Raw genomic sequence first — 15,594 nt, forward strand, 5'->3', positions numbered from 1 at the left:
GTAAAGCATTAAAAGATCAACAGGAGGGGACCTCCTCCACAGCACTGGGATTCTTACTCTATCAATTGCTGGTTGTGGAACGTGGAACCTGGAGGCATGTCCCTATAGCACCAACCTCAAGACTATTGAGGGGATCAAATCATCAGTTTAAAACACAGCACAGTCCTTAACACAGAATTAAAGCTCAGAGAAATGTCAGCACTGTCACCATTATTGTTTTCATTAAAAAAAAAAAAAAAAAAAAAAAAGCCAGGCGCGGTGGCTCACGTCTGTAATCCCAGCACTTTGGGAGGCCAAGACGGGCGGATCACGAGGTCAGGAGATCGAGACTATTCTGGCTAACACAGTGAAACCCTGTCTCTACTAAAAATACAAAATAATAGCCCAGCGTGGTGGTAGGCGCCTGAAGTCCCAGCTACTCGGGAGGCTGAGACAGGAGAATGGCATGAACCCGGGAGGCTGAGCTTGCAGTGAGCCAAGATCATGCCACTGCACTCCAGCCTGGGTGACAGAGCGAGACTCTGTCAAAAAAAAAAAAAACCTCTAAGAACAAGATTTCTTCTGAGAAGCTGGGGAAAGAGATCCCGACAATCCTGACTGCCTGGCTAGAATCCTAAAAGACAAGGGAATTCATCATGAGAGAGAACTGTCTTCATCAACCACCTGATTTTATTGAGAAAGCCATCTTCAGCATGGAGTGGAAAAATGACATCATTAATAACACCGTTGGCAGGGAAGGCCTCCTGCCAGGGTGTCAGCAATGCCCCTGGCCACTCCGCTCTGCGGGGCTGGGCATGTCGGCAGAGCAGTGAGGAGACGAAAGAAGAACAATTTCTGTAGCAAGGAGGACAGATGAGGCAAACAGGAAATGAGAAGCAACAAGGATTTGCCAGAAGCACCCACTCAAGCAATGCAATAGCTCCAACTTTCTAACACTAACAGCAAAGGAGGGCGTGCTGGCTACAGAGGCTGCAACACCAAGGGCCCTGGTTGGCACAGGCTCTACAGAGGCTGTTGGCTGCTAAAAGAAATAGCAGACTCTGGTGTCAAAATGCTTGATTTGAATGAATCCTGGCTTCATCACTTCCTAGCTCCATGAACTTGGTAACGTGGCCTAATTTCGCTGGACCCTATAGCATTTTGGTAATAACTAAATGAGTTAATAATTGATATATGTAAAGAATTTAAAGCATGCCTGGCACACAGTAAGTGCCCCATAAACGTTAGAAAAGACAAGGGGGAGGCTGGGCACGGTGGTTGGCTCCTATAATACCAGCACTTTGGGAGGGCAAGGCAGGAGGATCGCTTGAGTCTAGGAGTTCAAGACCAGCCACGGGCAACATGGTGAAACCCTCTCCACAAAAATTACAAAAATTAACCAGGGGCCGGGCATAGTGGCTCACACTTGTAATCCCAGCACTTCGGGAGGTCAAAGTGGGTGGATCACTTGAGGTCAGGAGTTCAAGACCAGCCTGGCCAACATGGCAAAACCCTGTCTCTACTAAAAATACAAAAATTAGCTGGGTGTGGTGGTGGGCACCTGTAATCTCAGCTAGTCAGGAGGCTGAGGCACAAGAATCACTTGAACCTGGGAGGCGGAGATTGCAGTGAGCCGAGATGGCGCCACTGCACTCCAGCCTGGGTGACAAAGCGAGACACTATCTCAAAAATAATAATAATAATTAATAAATAAATAATTAACCAGGAATGGTGGGGCACACCTGTAGTCCCAGCTACACAGGAGGCTGAGACAGGAGGATCGCTTGAGCCCAGGAGGTCAAGGTTGCAGTGAGCCAAGATAGCACCACTGCATTCCAGCCTGGGCAACAGAGCCAGATTCTGTCTCAAAAAAAAAAAAAAAAATCAACTGACATTAACTTCAACCACACTCTGGATACCCCCAATACACTCTTGCAACAGCAGCATCATTTCAAATAAATACCCTCACCGAAAACAGCACACACTGCAAAGTCTCCCTTAAAATTCTGGGTAGGTGGTGCCCATGAATCTTCTGGTGCTTCACAATGGAACTTGCCCTGCAGAATCAAGGGCAGTACATGCCGTGTGAGACAAACAAGAAAGGCACAAATAGGAGAGCTGGGTTGTAGGACCCACCCAGCTCAGAATCCTAATTACAGGATTTAGAAGGTCCAATTCACAGCTCTCCTGAACTCTTGAGGCATGCACAAGTATATGAACTAACCTGTGGGATCAGATGAGAAGCTGCCAAGCCATAACCCTGAAAGAACAGAGGGCACCCCACGGATGTAAAACCACAGCGGATGGCTCCCTGCCAAGAGCGCTTCTAAACACCTTTAGCGCCTCATAATTCTAACACTGGCCTGAGGTGCAACTCTTCTCAGCTAGACTCTTAGAACCGATTCATGGCAATGACAGCATAATAATTACGAGATATAATAATTATATTTAACAAACAGAGTTGTTAAAGAATCCATCACTCTAAAAAAAACTAGCTAAACAAAACTTACCATCAAGCCTGGAATTCTCAGTCTGAATTCAGGGGGTCCATAAACTTGGATTGGAAAAAAAAAATTTATCTGTATTTTCATTAGGGTCTAACTGAAATTTATCATATCTTTCAATTACAAATGTAAACAACACGTGCTAATATTATCAATACTTGCAACTCTAATAAAAGATACATGAATATTACATTATATTTATTAGAAATATCTCATATCAATATCTCAAATATCATCAATATCTCAAAATAAAGGTATTTATTAGACCAACCACGAAATCTTGTTACTAAATGCTTTAGTAAAGAAGCATTATAAGCATGGCAAAAACTTTTTAAATATTCTGCTAACTGAATTTCAATATACAGTCATGCTCCACATAATGACATTTCAGTCAACAATGAACCACACACACGACTTCTCATAAGATTATAAGAGGGATTTTTATCATCTTTTCTATGTTTAGATACACAAATACTTGCCATATACAAATACTGTTAACTGTGTCACAGTTACCACAGTATTCAATACAGCGGCATGCTGTACAGGTTTGGAGCCTGGGAGCAGTAGGTTCTTACCACATAGCCTAGGTGCCTACATGCCATCTGGGTGTGTGTAAAGTGCACTCTAGGATGTTCGTACCACAAAGAAATCTTTAAACGATGCATGTTCGTCATTAAGCAATGCATGACTGTAATTAGTTTCCTTTGAAATCTTATTTTGTTCTATGCATTAAAACATTGTCCTGAAGAGGCAGACCACCTTCACCAGAGTGTCAAAGGGAGCCATGGCACAAAAAAGGTTAACAGGATGAAACAGGACTACACATAAAACATGAGATTATTAAATGCCTTATAAGGAAGGAGCTATTCCTGTCCACATTTTTTTCTTTTTTTTTAAGACGCCCAGGCCATCCTGTCCACTTTTACATCCCTGGCACCTGGCATTGACAACACATGGTAGGGGTCCAATATACCATTTATGAGTGGAGAAACTCAATCAGTCAAATCCCTTCACAGAAATGACCATCATCATAAAAATACAGCCCAAGCATTCCAGCTCGGGTTGGTGGTCTGTTTATTCCAAGACATTGATGATATGATAAAAACGATAATGGTATAAAAAGCACCTGGAAGGGCAGCCAGGAACAGCAGCTCACGCCTATAATCCCAGCACTTTGGGTGGGCGGATCACCTGAGGTCAGGAGTTCAAGACCAGCCTGGCCAACATGGTGAAACCCCATCTCTACTAGTACAAAAATTAGCCAGGCACGGTGTCAGGCACCTGTAATCCCAGCTACTCAGGAGGCTGAGGCAGGAGAATCCTCCTTGAACCCAGGAGGCAGAGGTTGCAGTGAGCTGAGATCGTGCCACTACACTCCAGCCTCAGTAAGAGAGCGAGACTCCATCTCAAACAAACAAACAAACAAAAAAGACAAAAAGTACCTGGAAGGGCCCTAGCAATCCACTTGGAGGCCACATTACACAGAAAAGACATAAGCAAAGGAGGTAGGTTCAGATCATGGAACGTCACCTCTCTTTAGTAGGGAAAGAAAGAGGAGTGTTTGGGGAGCTGAAATGGGGACAGCATCCCAGGTACCTGACAATGCCCAGAAATATCACCTGCTATAGTCTGCCCAGAAACAGCAGAGGGTCGCACGAGCAGACCCCTCTGTCCCAGTCTATGCAGCCATGCTTCTCTCTTTCCCTGGGCCCCAGTCTATGCAGCTATGCTTCAATCTTTCCTTGACTGACCCTGGAACTGGTCCCAACACAAGTCCTATACCAGTCACATCAAGCAGCACAGAGTTGGCCTGGATTCTGACACTAAGTAGCTCTAGACAGCACCAGCTTCACCATGGGGATGCTAGAAGGTCTGTTCAGAGGGCTTGGATGAATTGAGCTTGGCTGTTGCCTTGTTCGGGGCAGCTCTGTTGGGTCTACCTCTATGCCAACAGCACACAATCATGACAATCCATCAGCAGGTTTGGACCCTCTTCTTGTACAATGGACCTCAATTGGGCCACTTACCACCATCCCCCCTGCTACCTCCTCGTCCAAGACCCTCTTGCCTGGATGACTGCAATAGCCCCTCATGCCGCAACTGGTCTCCCTCTTTCCTTTCATGCCCTGCTAGTCTATTTTTCCCTAGAACAACCACAGTGAAGTCTTTAAAATGTAAATCGGACCATGTTATTCCCCTGCTGAAAACCCTTCAACAGCTTCCCATCACAACAGAACAAAATCCAAATTCCTTCCTCAAGATGGACAAGGCCCTGTGTGACCTGGCGCTGCCCACCCCTCTGCCCGCTGTCTCTCATCCTTCTCTCCCTCACCCACTCCCCCCCACACCCTGACCTTCCTTCAGTCCTTCCGTGATCCCGCCCATTGGCATTTCAGGGCCTTTTCCCAAGCTGTTCTATTCCCACATCTTCTGTGACTGGCTTCCTTTTTGCATTCCAGCCTGCTCAAATGTCACCTCTGCAGAGAGGCTTTTCCTGATTTTGGTTTCCTAATCTCCAGAACCACTTTGTATCTCCATGATATGCATGACTTTACCTTACAGCACTTATCAACTGCCTAAGGTTATATTACATAACTGTCTATCAGTGATTATCAACCCTATTTGGGAGGAGCCTTTAAAAAATGCCAAGACTCCAGAGCCCGCCCGGACCAATTTAAGTCAGAATTCTAGGGAGTGGAGCCAGGCAGCTCTGCTTCACAAACGCCCAAGCAACTCCAGTGTGCAGCCCGGGTTCCATCTAGAACAGTGCTTCGCAAGCTCTCACGTGCCTGTGGTGTATGTGGGGATGCTGTAAAAATTCAGGTCCTGGGTGGAACCTGGGGCTCTGCATTTCAGCAAGCTTCCAGGGGATGCCTCTGCTGCTGGTTGCTGAACCAATATGGTAGCCACCAGCCACGTGTAGCTACTAAGCAGATACGGCAGCTGAGAGCTGGATTTGTCTTAGGCTGCCTCATCAGACAGTGCGGGCCTAAAATGCATGTATATGCTCCACAAAGGAAGGCACTGGCGCCTGGAAACATGGTGTGCACGGGAAGAATTAAGGATCACTCCAAATTCTTGGTCTCAGCAGCCTTCTGGAGACCAGGTGACTGTGAAAATCCCACCACAGAGGCTGAGTTGGCTGCCACCTCAGGACTAGATCAATATTTACCTAAGGCAAGGAGGCAGGTACAAAAGACCACAATGAACCAGCTTAGTGCCTTAGCATTTGGTAACCCACAGGTAACTGCCTGGACTTCAAGACTCAATGGCACGATATCATACAAGGCCCTCCCTCACCACAGCCCCAGGCCCTGGGACCCCTTGCACCCTTGCACATCCACAGGACTCCGGGCATTCCTACAGCTGTGGTCCTCACATTTTTTGCATTGATTTGTTTACAGGATTAGGATTCTGTTCCTCTTGCTGGACTGCAGGTCCCTTCAAAGAGAGAACATATTCTTCCTGGTGTTCTATTCCTGCCACCTCACACATAGCCTAGCACACTGAAGGACTCAGGAATCCTGAGTGCATGGCAGGACCTGGAACCCACGAGGAGTGGCATCAGTACTTCTACCATTGATCCTAAGAAGGAAACTGAATTCAGCATTCACCGGAGGGCAGGGAGGAAGGCTCACATATGAAGAGAAAATGGCTTCCTTAAGTGATTCAAAATTTTCTGAAATTCAAATTTCAGAACATAGTTTAAAACGTGGCCCTGTTTGACCCATCAAAGCTCACTTCCAAAAACATGAATGCTCTGGGCAAGGAGGTGATGTCCTTCTGAAGACAGCAAGAATCTGTTCATCTGGGGACTTGGAGGAGCTGTTTTTCAAACAAGTCACAAAGGGCTAACATTCAGAATCACATTCTTGCCAAAAAGCACGTAGGCCTGGTTCCCACTGTTGCTGCTAGGAGGGGTCTGGTCCCATGGACGGCAGGGCCCCTGGGAGCCGGCAGGCCCAGATGCTCACCCCACCCCTGCAGTTAGAACCCTGTGCTTATGACAGCAATGGGATTGCCAAGGTAACCAAGGACAACAAAGTAGAGAATTACGGCCCCGGAAGGAAGTAGATTAAATTTTAATACTTACAAGTCAACATCAAATTTATTTTTAAAAGTACATCAATGCCAAATAAGCAAGGCAGAATGGATGGTGCTATAAAGGAGGGTCTAACTAAAAACACGAATATTCCAAATATGTATACAATTTTTCCCTATTTTGAGAATATTTCAAAGTGCCCAGAGGCTCCAAGAAACCAAAAAAAAAAGAAACAGAAAAACCCTCACTTTTCAAATTTCTGTCACAACTACTTATTTTTCCATTATTTCCAAAAGCACAGGACAGACTCTGGTTGCAGCACCAGACTTTGCTAAGTTTGCTAAAATTGTACAAAATGATGACTTGAACCAGAGAAGGTGGTCAAGTGAAAATTATAAAACACAGGTATGCTCTCACCAGCTGTCAGGACAACAAACTTTTTTTTTTTTTTTTGAGACGGCATTTTACTCTTGTTGCCCAGGCTGGAGTACAATGGTGTGATCTTGGCTCACCGCAACCTCCACCTCCTGGGTTCAGGTGTTTCTCCTGCCTCAGCCTCCCAAGTAGCTGGGATTACAGGCATGCACCACCACACCCAGCAAATTTTGTATTTTTAATAGAGACGGGGTTTTTCCATGTTGGTCACGCTGGTCTCGAACTCCCAACCTCAGTGATCTGCCCGCCTTGGCCTCTCAAACTGCTGGGATTACAGGCGTGAGCCACCACATCTGGCCTGACAACAAACTTTTAAAAAATACACACGGGTTAACAGATACACAGTAGTGTTTCATTCACTCACCCATTCAGCCATTTCCCTGACACTTCCCCCATGTAAATCCCATCCTCACTCTAAAAGCCCTCACTGGGGCCTGTGGACTCACTATATAATCCAGTAACCAATTGTCTGGCAGCTTCTGTGCTGTGTATTATCTCACTAAAACCTCACCCCAATCCTCTGAAGTTGACAGGTATTATTACCCAGACTTTAAAGCTGAGGAAAATGAGAAAATGTTAGGCATCTCACTCAAGTTCACTCAGCTGGCAAGTGGTGGAGTCTGAACTTGAACCCAGGTCAATCTGACAAAGGAGTAATTTAGAGAATTCAGCATTATGAAAAGTAACAGGAAGCAGCATGGTTTCTGAAAGCAGCAGGAGCCAAGTTCAAAGTCCACTTCAGAGCCCTATAACCTTTAGCAAATTACTTAACCTCTCTGAGCCTCAATTTCCTCACCTATAAAGCAGAGATAAGGACTGAATACAATACCTGTGAGTTTCATAGTACAGGACAGGGACCCACAGTTACTATAATAATACGCCAGCAACAAGTATGCAAATCAAAACAGTACATTTTAACTGTAAAATGATTTTTTGGCAGATATAACCTACATTAGAAATAACAGATTCAAAAAGGTTTATCAGTTTAAAATTAGTTTGCTGGCCGGGCGTGGTGGTTCATGCCTGTAATCCCAGCACTTTGGGAGGCCAAGGCAGGTGGATCACCTGAGGTCAAGAGTTTGACACCAACCTGACCAACATGGTGAAACCCCGTTTCTACTAAATACAAATAATTAGCTGGGCATGGTGGCACATGCCTGTAATCCCAGCTACTTGGGAGGCTGATGCAGGAGAATAGCTTGAACCTGGCAGGCAGAGAGTGCAGTGAGCCAAGACTGAACCACTGCACTCCAGCCTGGGCAACAAGAGCGAAACTACATCTCAAAAAATAAATAAATAAATAAATACAAAATTAGTTTGCTAGTTCCATGATTCATTTGTTTAAAAATAAGACCAAGAGCTTGCAAATTTTATTTTATTTGTTAAATGAGTAACTTTATGTCATGATACCCTCTCACATTTCATCTCAGTATGAGAAGATTTTTGTTTAAAACCAAAATACTGTACGCATCATTTGTTATTAAACCATATACAGAACAAGTTTTGGTAATAGAAAGGAACATTAGACACCCTGGGAAAGAGCATTATTTAAAAATCCACATCGATTTACCTCAGAAAGTGAACAACTTTCAAATTTAGTTATAAAACCAAGCTCACACGTACCATCATCATAGCACGTATGTAGATTTGCTTAAAGTGAAATAAACCTGAAATGATTTTAATTTGTCCATTTTCAGACTTGAACCAAATCTTGGGCTTAGACGGCAACATGAAGCAAGCTTGCAATTTAATGAAATGACCAAATCCAGTCTCTTTGTAATCTGCTCAGTAACTGAGCTCTAGGGTAATCTCCTGCACAGCATACAAAAAGAGCTTTGGAATTACACACTGTAAACTAAAATTAATCAAAGAAAGTGTATGCCAATTTTAATAGCAATTCCTATTTGCTTGGCTTTCCAACATCTGCCAATGCTAATAATATTTAACTGACAAACTGCAGTGGGGAAAAGCAACAGAACTTTAAACATAATCAAGCTTTCTAAAGAAAGACATCATGCACAATGCTTCCTTCCCTTAAGAAATACTCAGCTACCTTTTTGGTTGCAATCATTCCATAAACATTATTAATGGTGTATTCTCAAAACACTGTGCTTTTTAAACTGGCACTTAGGAAAAAAATTTATTCACCCATCCCCATCTGCCTCATTTGAAGGCATCATTTTTAAGCCTTGCTGCTAAAAGTAGAATTAAGTGATCTGGGGAATCACCGAACTCATAGGAAAGGTTTACATGCAGCTCTCTTCCGCCAAATTAAATGGAGAGAAGGAAGGCTACCCAAGCTATATTAACAGCATTCAGAATGCTGAATCTGTTACTTTTGATTCCCTTTTATTGACTGTTTACAGCTACAAAGAAAAAATTTTTCCATTAAGGGAAAACATTCTGGATTTTTTTTTCAATTCTTAACAGCAGATGCTTTGTTCAAATGGGCAAAAAAAAAGAAAAAAGAAAAATAATAATGCCATTGCTTCCTTTAAAGCTCTTTGGTGACTTCCGCTCAAGCCTGCTAGCCCAGGCGTTTTCTGCTGAAATACCTGCAAAACCCAATTTTAGAACTGTAACCTGACATTCTGGCCAAGAGACATTTAATCATGGATTCACTATCGCCACATGTGTGGCTTATAAACCTGTTCTGAGTCGAGCAGAGTGCTAAGCACTTCACATAGTCTCTGATCCTGGAAAGGATGCATTACTAATCCCGTTTGGTGGGTAAGGAAAAGGAGGACTGAAGGTGAGGATGTGCCTCAAACCACAGCCAACGGTGGCCCCTGGACTCACAGCCTGCCCATTTCCCCACGGTTTTAATTTTCAACCAAGCTTCTTCGTTCCTACGTGTTCCTCTCCCCAGGACCTGGAGAGCGTGCTAGTTAGCAGCTAGGCGTGATGACTTTGCACCTTGAAAGCACTTTACTAAAACCAGGCCTTTTCCAGGTTGAGGGGAAGGGTGGCACCCCGGATTCAAGCAGGTGAGACCCAGGTAACCGGGGAGCGGCTCCTGGAGGCCTCTTGGACCCAGAAGCGCCGACTCTCACACACCTTGCCCGCAGTTCCTTCTCCGGGCACGGGTGGAGCGCAGCCAGGCCGCCCTGGCTGAGGCGGGCATGCCTTCCCAGGCAGCCCGGGATGCCCCGGACCCGCGGGCCCGAGGGTGGGGGCCCTGCAGGGCTCGGGGACTGCGGCGGGGAGCTCGGAGAGCGGAGCTGCCCCCGCCGCGCCACTTCAAGAACAAGTTGGTAAGGTCCGCGCCGGGGACCAAGGACCCCGGGCGGCGGCGGGCGGCGGTGGGCAGCGGGATCCCCACAGCTCGCCGCAGACCCCGACTCTGGCCAAAGTTGGCCGCGCTGCGGGGAAAGGACCAGGCCGGGGAACCCCGCGAGGGCCACGAGGCCGAGAGAGGGGAGGTCTTACAGAGGCCCAAGGTGGCCATCACCCATCTCCTCCGAGCCACCTAGGCGGGAACAAAGGGCTTCTGTCTCGGGCAGGGTTGGCCCGGCCGCGTCCGGCTTCGGAGCAAAGAAAGTTTTCCCGGGATGCGGATGCGGGAGCGGCGGGCGGGGCTCGGGCGCGGGATACCTGCGGCCGGAGCCGCCGCACAGGCCGCCTCACCTCCTCGATGGCCGCCACGGTGTTCCGGCACTGCGCCGTGCGGGTGGTGAAGCTGGAGGCCGTGGGCGCCTTGTAGTCCTCATGGGTCTCGGCCACGAATTCCGACACGGAGATCTGGTCCGGCATCGCCTCGGCGCGAGGGCGCTGGCGCACGGCCGCGGGGGCGCCGCCGCCTCAACCGCCGCCGCGGGCTCCGACCGCCGCTCGGACGCCGCCGCTCCGGCCCGCGGACAAAGGGGAGAGGCGGGCGCGGGAGCCGCGCGGGGCCTGGCGGCGGAGCAGAGGCGGCGCGCAGCCCCGCGCAGCTCGGCCGGTCCGCCTGCCTGCGCGCCGAGGGCTCCGCGTCCGCCGCCGCCGCCGCGTCCTCTCAGAGCGAGCCCCGAGGCGGGCGCGCACAGCCGGCGGTAACTACCCGCCACCCAGCCGCGGGCCCCGACGCCTCCCGCGGAGAGGGGCGGGTCCGGACCGGGGGCGGCGGCCGGCCGGGCGTGGGGCGGGGCGGCGGGAGGACCGGGCCGCCAATCGGCGCGCTCGCCGTTGCCGCGCCGCCGGGAAGCGGAGCCCGCAGGAAGGAAGGCGGCGCGCGCCCCGGCCCGCCGAGCCGTTCCTGGCCGCCGCGCGCCGCATTGTCTGGGCGTTCGGGGCCCCGAGCGCCGCACCCATACCCCGCCCCCGGCCGGCGAGGGTGCGTGTGGAGGCCCCGACTCCGACCCGCGGCCGGCGAGGGTGCGTGTGGAGGTGCGCCCGGCCGGAGTCCGGCCCTGTGCGCGCCAACCACCCCCCGCCCATGGCGTGGAGCACCTCTGGGCTCCCCACTTGAACGGCGGGCCGCGCCGGCCCATGAGGAAAGCGGGGTGCGGAGCTCGCCCCCTGCCGGAGGATGCGCTCCGCCCGCGGGCACCCTGTGGGGACCACAGCCGGACGCCAGAAGTGACCAAACCGTGAATGTGCGCGTTGCGTGCAGTCATTGCATCCTCGCAGCCCTAGGAGTCAGATGAAGAGATGGGTGCTTATTTCATATAGGGGACACAGTGTGCCCAAGAGCACAAGATAAGCGGCCGGGTGGGGATTTAAACCCATGTCCCCTGACTCTAGTGTGAGTGCTTTAGAACGGTGAGGGACCCCTACTAAAAGTCCCAGTCGCGTTTCCTAAGCTGCCCAGTGATAGGTATTCTCGGTTATAGTTTTAGGGTACTAGGCCAGGACCCACCTAGGAAGGCTACTGAACGCCCTGTAGTGGTATTCCTGCAGGCAGGGGAGGGAACCGAGGGGGTGCAGGAGGAGGAGGAGGGGGGGAGAACGTGCAACAGCAGCCAGCCAACCTCACAAAAAACCGGCCACTAAAGGGTTCGAACTGGTACCGATTTTCATTTACAGCTCTTAAGGAAATTCTCGGTTATATTGAAAAATCCAGAAGCTCTGAAGATACCAGTCAAATAAAATCACACCCTATAACTCTACACCAGACTTGTGGCATGGTTTCTGTAGCTGCCAGCAGTAAAACCAAGAGAAACTTTACAAAAACCTTTTGTGCATCTGAAAAGGAGGAAGTGTGAGAGACATTGGAAATTCAATATGTCAGACAAAGCCGTCTCCTGACACTGCAGGACAGTGGACCAAACAATCTTTTTAAAGCTCCCATGTAAGAAGTTGCTATATGAGGTGGCAGCTTGGGTCAGACATTATGTATGGCCTTTGGTATTTTAGTAGCACTGCATGTAAAATTTAACTTTCTAAAATCGCTGTATTCGTGGATAGCTTTTATCATTGCACTAGACAACAAGTTACAATTTAAAAACTGTGTCTGTTTCTTCTGATATTATTTCATCCTTTTGGTATCTGAAGTTTTCCTCTATTTGAAGCCTTCTACAATTCATGTTTTGTGTTTATTATTTATATTAATACATCTTCTGCAACACCAGGCAGATTCTGTTCCCTCCTAGCTAGTTTCCCAGTCACAGTTTTTGACATCAGGGAATATCCTGAATAACTTTTCAAGTCTTGATTTGTAGAGGGCTGGTCTCCATGAGGCTGTGAGGGATCTAAGAAAGAAAGTCGGGTTTTTCCTTGATGTCTAGTACAGCATTAACCAGACTAATCAATACTTCTACAAGGACAAAGTTAAGCTTGGTATTCTGTGTTCTCTCTTTATGTGCAACTCCGGTTCTTGTTTCTTTTAGTTTAATTTTGCAGGTACCTTTAGTAGCCTCAAAAAAATAAAATTGCAAAGCTGTGTTGCATTGAAAGGCTGGTGGAAAACAAGTAGTTACCAAGTTCATTGGTGGCCTAAAGAGGATACCAAATTGATAGAATGCTAGAACCATTTATTCCTCTATCATCCCTTAGAAATCTAACTTGCCTATTGCATAAGCCTAGAATTAAAGCAAGACCAGAGCAAAACATTGCTAATGCCTTTCTGAGATTAATATAAGAATGAGTAGCTTCCAGTAAATAACAAAATTAAAGTTCAACATGGATCAAGGAAACACTACACATACTCATTTTTTTTAATGCATCAGGGGAAGAAGAGTATGCTGATAATGTCATTACAGGCCTATACTCCCTTATCCAGAATTATTAAATCTAAAAAGCCCTGAAAATGTAGCTTTACAAATAGTTCTTAATAGTAAAATTCAGCTGAAATGAACTGACGTGAGGCTATGTGTGGTCTTGTTTAACCTACTTCATGTGAATATGTATGTTTTGCTGCAAAATATAAACATGGTTGATTATGAAGTATTGCCCCAGACCTTACTGGGGGTAATTAGGAATATATGTTATATGCAATGTGTTACCTTTCTAAAATCCGAAAATTTGAGAATCCACACATATCTGGCCTTTGGGGTTTCTGTAGGAGATTGTAGGCCTGTATTATTAAAAAAAAAAAAAGAGAGAGAGAGAGAAGAAGGAGGAAGAAGGAGACGGAAAGAAGAAGAGGAAAAGGAGAGAATGAAAATGTGATGTTAAAGACATCATTTCCAGAGAAGAGGCTCTCCTCTCAAAAATGAAATTTTTAGCAACCCAGTGTGATTGACCAACAGCCCATTTTCCAAAGGAATGTTCTGCCTCTACTAGTTCACAAGAACCTAGGATTTATCACTCTCGGATCAAGGTGTAAAATATGTTCTTGACTCTGAAATTTGCTTCAGGGTTGGCTGGTTTACACAAGACTTGTCCAGTTCACTTGCTATTAACTTGTAAATGATTATTCTTGGAATGGGCAAATGTGTGCTTTGAAAGAACTATGGTAAGAAATAGAAACAACAACCTAAAAACCCTAGTGATGTGAAATGTAAGTAAAACAAAGTTTCTTTTCGTAACTTAATAATACTCTCCCCAAAATCATGGTGCTGAAGGGATCCATTTATCCCCAAAGTGAGAGAAAATTGAATACATTTACCACGGTTATCTCCCTTTAGCACCCAGAAACTATTTTACAAATGAGAACTTGGGTTTTGGTAATAAATTGCTTCTCTGTGGTAAGTAAGCTAGCCTCCCTAAAGAGTGTAGCTTTGACTAGCTAATTTCTAAGGTGCCTCCCTGCCCTGGTGTTCATGCTGCCATTTTCTGTGTTTTTTGTTAGTTTAGACACAAGAGAGAAAAATGCCACAAAGCAGTGCTAAACATTAGTACTGAGACTCTAATTATTGTCCTAGACTTTTGAGAATGAGGCATGTTTTACATGCCATGGGGAGCTAAATTTTTGAGAATGTGATCATTTTGTTAAGATGGTAGGTTTAGATAACAAGCAGATTTATTCATTGCTAACTTTACAGATACTTGAGGCCTGTTCATTTTTTATTTTAACATAGCAGTTTCAATAGATGACACACTCATTGCTGAACTGGAAAGACAGTATTAGGTAAATTAAATATTATCAGTCATATACCAGAGTCACTTGTGCTGGCACCAGAGACCTGATTCTTCAGTTTGCAGGAATTTTGCAAGTTGTTGGTTATATCTCTTCTGTATGGTGGAAGTATTATATCATGGTGTGCTAGTGAACATCTCTTCCCCACTCCATATTCTGGTAGTTTGAAATTGTCCATGGTGGAGTGTTTACACCAGGGAAATTGGCAAATGATAAAACTCAAAGGCTGATTTATTGTTTTGTTGATTGTCTAACTTAATAAACAATGCAGTTATAGAGAAAATGTCATGCAGATTAGACTTAAAGTGGGTGTCGGGTCTATAGCCATCACATTGTAAATAATGAATAATGAAATTTTTGAGGAAATACCCTTCTAATATTTGCAAACTAGTACATGATTCAGTAAAAAGGTCACTCATGTCATTGACAGATGAATAAAGTTATTGCATGCATCTTCACTGTTTCAGTTTTGTCTTATTGACGTAAACAAAAAAGTCAGCTAATATTCAGGTTGAAACTACACTCATTTGTCAATGACATGAGCAACTTCTTTGCTGAGCTGGACAATAATCAAGCATTTATTTGTAGTCTTGTTTTGTCAAATTGTGGTTGAATTGCAGACACAGATTGGCTATGGATGAAAGCATTCTGTGAGAATCAATTAGCTATATGGAATTTACAGTAAAGAGTAGTGTATAATTTGTAATTACTCACAAATTGTGTGCTACACATCTTTTCAATCAGTAAAAGTTAAAATAAACGTATTTACTTACGTTCACACATACACCTTTTCAGAGAGTAGATTGTTAAACATTGACCAGCCCACTTCTGAGTATAATTGTATCATCCTTGTCCAGAGCCAGGGCATTGGAACTCCCAGCTCTGAGTCACTCTCATGGAATTAAAACACATACAGGATAAAATCTCAGTAAATTGGACTATGTGAGCAAAGGAACTTGTGTTAATAAAAAGTATTTGTCTTTGAGTTATTAAGAAAATGCCATGTGTTGTTTTCAAGTACTGGGAACAACACAACCCCGTACTGACAGAGGGTGTGGTTTGTTTTAATGAAAGAGCAAAAAAGAGTTTAATAAGCACTCCGTATGTAAATAAGTTTCGCTAAAGCTTTTTAAGTG

General features: G+C 45.9%; 2 protein-coding genes and 1 long non-coding RNA gene across 5 annotated transcripts in view; 1 reads left to right on the top strand and 2 right to left on the bottom strand.

The window, feature by feature from the left end:
* ASAP2 (ArfGAP with SH3 domain, ankyrin repeat and PH domain 2) overlaps window positions 1-11,044 on the bottom strand; it is a 203,452-nt gene extending 192,408 nt beyond the window's left edge. Inside the window, exon 1 of one of the 2 annotated variants that reach the window (XM_050753889.1) lies at window positions 10,588-11,044. In XM_050753889.1, coding sequence (XP_050609846.1) covers window positions 10,588-10,713 — 126 coding nt within the window. In that variant the 5' untranslated portion in view covers window positions 10,714-11,044. The remainder of the gene's footprint in view (window positions 1-10,587) is intronic. The other variant, XM_050753890.1, reaches the window with a different exon arrangement.
* Window positions 1-15,594, bottom strand: part of IAH1 (isoamyl acetate hydrolyzing esterase 1 (putative)) — a 359,243-nt gene that overhangs the window by 276,560 nt on the left and 67,089 nt on the right. The window lies entirely within an intron of this gene.
* Window positions 11,377-12,388, top strand: LOC126933804 (uncharacterized). 2 transcript variants are annotated; one of them, XR_007718732.1, is made up of 2 exons: window positions 11,377-11,593; window positions 11,965-12,388. It is a non-coding gene; the product is annotated as an uncharacterized LOC126933804 (long non-coding RNA). The 2 variants fall into 2 exon arrangements; XR_007718731.1 differs by having other exon boundaries at window positions 11,404-11,534.

The sequence above is a fragment of the Macaca thibetana genome, chromosome 13 (genome assembly GCF_024542745.1).
Source record: "Macaca thibetana thibetana isolate TM-01 chromosome 13, ASM2454274v1, whole genome shotgun sequence".
NCBI classification, from domain to species: domain Eukaryota; kingdom Metazoa; phylum Chordata; class Mammalia; order Primates; family Cercopithecidae; genus Macaca; species Macaca thibetana.